The sequence below is a fragment of the Octodon degus genome, unplaced genomic scaffold (genome assembly GCF_000260255.1).
Source record: "Octodon degus isolate 3935 unplaced genomic scaffold, OctDeg1.0 scaffold00092, whole genome shotgun sequence".
NCBI classification, from domain to species: Eukaryota; Metazoa; Chordata; class Mammalia; order Rodentia; family Octodontidae; genus Octodon; species Octodon degus.
Window position 1 is genome coordinate 2,686,465 of NW_004524668.1, and position 3,530 is coordinate 2,689,994.

Consider the following 3,530-nt stretch of genomic DNA (forward strand, 5'->3'; position numbering starts at 1 on the left):
TTTGTCATGTCTAGATTATGCTCTTTTGTTTTTCCCCAGACTATTCTTACTTATTTTTCATATAAACTTTAGAAAATTTCCAGTTTTAGCAGAGAAAATAAAAAAATTATTTTGGGGAGGAGAACCATGTTAATTTTGTTAGTTAACTTAGTAATAATTACGTATTGGTTCATTGAAAGTTCTGTTTATATTATTAAGTGCTTTAAACGTAGGAGAAGGAAGAAATTGATAGTTTATATAAAATAGTAACTTGTCAGAATTGTGGCAGTTTTCATACTTTCAATGACAGTACTTTTAACACTTGACTGTCTAGAGAAAAAAAGTTATGCAATGAAGATAGGAAGAAATATTTTATTTATTTATTTTGATTTATTTATTTATTTTTTTTGAGACAGGATCTTACTCTGTAGTCCAAGGTAGCTTTGAATTCACTGTGTAACACAGGCTGGCTTTGGAGGTTTTTTTTTTTTTTTTTTTTTCAGCCTCAGGCTTGTGGGATACGTAAGTGTGTCACCACGCCCAGCTCTACATATTTTTTTTTTTTTTTTTTTTTTTTGGTGTATTTGGTACAGGGTCTCACTGCACATCTTGGACTCATAATGATCCTCCAGTTTAAACCTCCCCAGTGCTGGAATTACTGGCATGGGCCACCATGCCTGGTCTTGGTGGCTGGCTCTGTGCGCCCTGGGATTGAACGCTGGTCCTTGCACTTGCCTAGGCAGACACTTAGACTGCTGAGCTATTTCTTTGGGCCCACACACAGGCTGGCTCTGAACTCTGATCAGTCCTCCTGCCTCAGCCTCCCAAGTCCTGGGATTACAGGGGTGTACTTCCATGCCCAGCTAGGAAGAAATACTTTATTTTTAAAATTTAATTTAATTGTATTTTTTAAAAAAGAGAATAAAAAGGTAGCCAAAAACCCCCCCACATTACATATCTGCTGTAAGCACACAGTGTTTATAGCAGAGCAGTTTGTCATAGCTAAATCTTGGACACAACCCAGGTGTCCATCATCTGAGGAATGGATAAAAAAGATGTGGTCTTTTTACACAATAGAGTATTACTCAGTTATGAAAAAGATAAACTCAAGGCTTTAATAGGTAAATGGATGCAACTAGAGGCCATACTTGTAAGTGAAGTAAATGAGACCTACATGTGCAAGTATTGTATTATCTCAGTAGGTACAATAGATACTATGAAAGGAAAAAAAATCTGTTCAAAGGAAAGGAAAAAACTGGGATGAGGAAAAGAATGAAAGAAAGAAGGAAAAAGGTACACAGGGTAGCTTGGATGATTGTACTCCTGATATCTAATGATTTACTGAAAGAAGCAATTAATACTTATTTCTTTCAACTTTTTCTTACCAGTTTTGCATGCTTATATCTGTTAATCTAAATAACTAATTTGAAGGCAACATTATGCAATACAACAGCTGCTGTCAAGTACATACTTTGTTTAGTGAAATTCTGTATCATTTCTAATTTTTTTAAGGAGAATACAAAATATTAAAAAAACGGGATAAACAGAATGACAGAAATCCAACAATGATTGTTATATTGCATATTGTCTACAAATTAATTGTTCAGATTACAGGAAGAAATACTTTAAAAGATAACCTTAGGTAAAATTAAGGAGCCAATACTAGGGTTTTTTTGTATTTATTCCTGTTAGGTAAAAGTTTTATTTGTGAGAAACTTGGCCACTACAGTGACAGAAGAAATATTGGAAAAGTCGTTTTCTGAATTTGGTAAACTGGAAAGAGTTAAGAAGCAGACTGCAAATGCATTTGTTCATTTTGAAGACAGAGGAGCTGCTGTTAAGGTAAAACATTTTGAATTTTTTTTTCCTACCCAGGCTGTGATTTTAAAACAAATTATAATTTGACAGAAGGATGTTTAAGGGTAGAGGGCGCTCAGAATGCCTTCAGGGCAGGTCTGGTTTGGCTTGAGGATGAGGGGATCGAACCCCAGCATCCTGAGCCTGACTGCTTTGTTTCAGCAGGCACTTAAACACCTGAGCTAATGGGCAGGCCCCCTAGATTATAATTTGAGCAGCATAGGGGTTTTTTGGTATGCTTTTTAGGGGTGGGCGTCAAACAGGACATCAGCTGTGCTCAGTGAGTGCTTTACCACTGAGTAATACTCCCAGTGTTAGTGTACAGTTAATAGGTTTGCTCATTGATACAGTCTCATGAGGAAACACTTTATAATATTCATAGTTTTTACAGGATTTATGTTTGATTTTTGGAATTTTCAGTGGTATAGACCATAGATAACTAATAAATTTATATAATACTCCTTAATACTCCTTTTGACTCAGTTAGTATTAAATGATTGGTTGATGTAATTGAAAATATTTAGAAGAACTGGTAGGACAGTTTGCCAATTGGTAGGATTTCCAGGAACCAAGAGTCACCTTTGTGGTTGGTCAGGGCAGAGATTAGATTATCCTATTGTTTTGCTGGCTTGTGTGTGTAGCTGGGGATTGAGGTAAGGCATGCTAGGCAAATACTTTGCTGCTGAGCTACAGTAAGCCCCCAACTCACAAACATTTGAATTGCAAACTTTCACAGCTATGGACAAACCTCACATTTGGTTTTTCTGTATTTTACATTGTATATTTATGTCAAAAGTGTATAAGGCTTTGTTGACCTTATGAACAGATCCAATTTATTAATGTTCTCCCGGAACAGAGCTTCTTTGTAAGTTGGGGACTTTCTGTATATTCTCTGCCCCTGGGAGGAAGCTTTCAAAGACTTGTTTAGTTGCTTTAAGGTGAAGCACCCCAAAGGTGGGGTGGTAAACAAGGGGGGGAAATTGAAATAAAAAAGAAAACTGATTTTTATCTAATTTTGTCTTGTAAATCACTGAGCATTATTTTATTTTATACACATTTGTGTATAAAATAGGCTACTGTATAAGAGAAAAAGAAATGTGAGGAGGCAACATTTGGTTACTGAGTGGTCATGAAGTGTGCTGTGGGTGTTGGATAGAACAGTGGGAATCAAGGACTAAAACACACAGTGCCTGGTTCCATTTCTTTGTGATTATGTGTGGCTTCCTACATCAGACTTTGGTTTTCTGTGCTTTTAACTGTTCAGGCAACACGTGCACCAACTGAAGTGGAAACCTAGGAGAGAAACCTAGCTTTTTTTGTTGTTGTTGTTATTCAATAATCTTTCAATAATCACTTAATTTTAGGCCCATATTAATACACTTTCCCCTGGTACATATAGAAGCAGTACACAGCTTTTTTACCTTTTAAAATGTATTACAAAGACATTGATGTGGCCCACATAATTTATATAGAGAAAGATAAAGTAGAGAGCAAGCAGTATATTTTTTAGAAAACTTCCTGGCAAGAATAATCTTTTTTTCTGTACTTAGTACAGGGTCTCACGACACAGATCAGACTCGTAGTGATTCTCCTATTTTCAGCCTACCAGGTGCTGGGATTATAAGCACATGCCACCGTGCCCAGTCTTAATCTCCATCTCAGCACGCCCCTTGGCGGGGCCAGCATAGCAGGCC

General features: G+C 36.6%; 1 protein-coding gene across 1 annotated transcript in view; it reads left to right on the forward strand.

The window, feature by feature from the left end:
- Positions 1 to 3,530, forward strand: part of LOC101565005 (heterogeneous nuclear ribonucleoprotein R) — a 94,508-nt gene that overhangs the window by 38,024 nt on the left and 52,954 nt on the right. Inside the window, exon 8 of the mRNA XM_012516101.2 lies at positions 1,672 to 1,821. Within this exon, the coding sequence (XP_012371555.1) occupies positions 1,672 to 1,821 (150 nt within the window). The remainder of the gene's footprint in view (positions 1 to 1,671; positions 1,822 to 3,530) is intronic.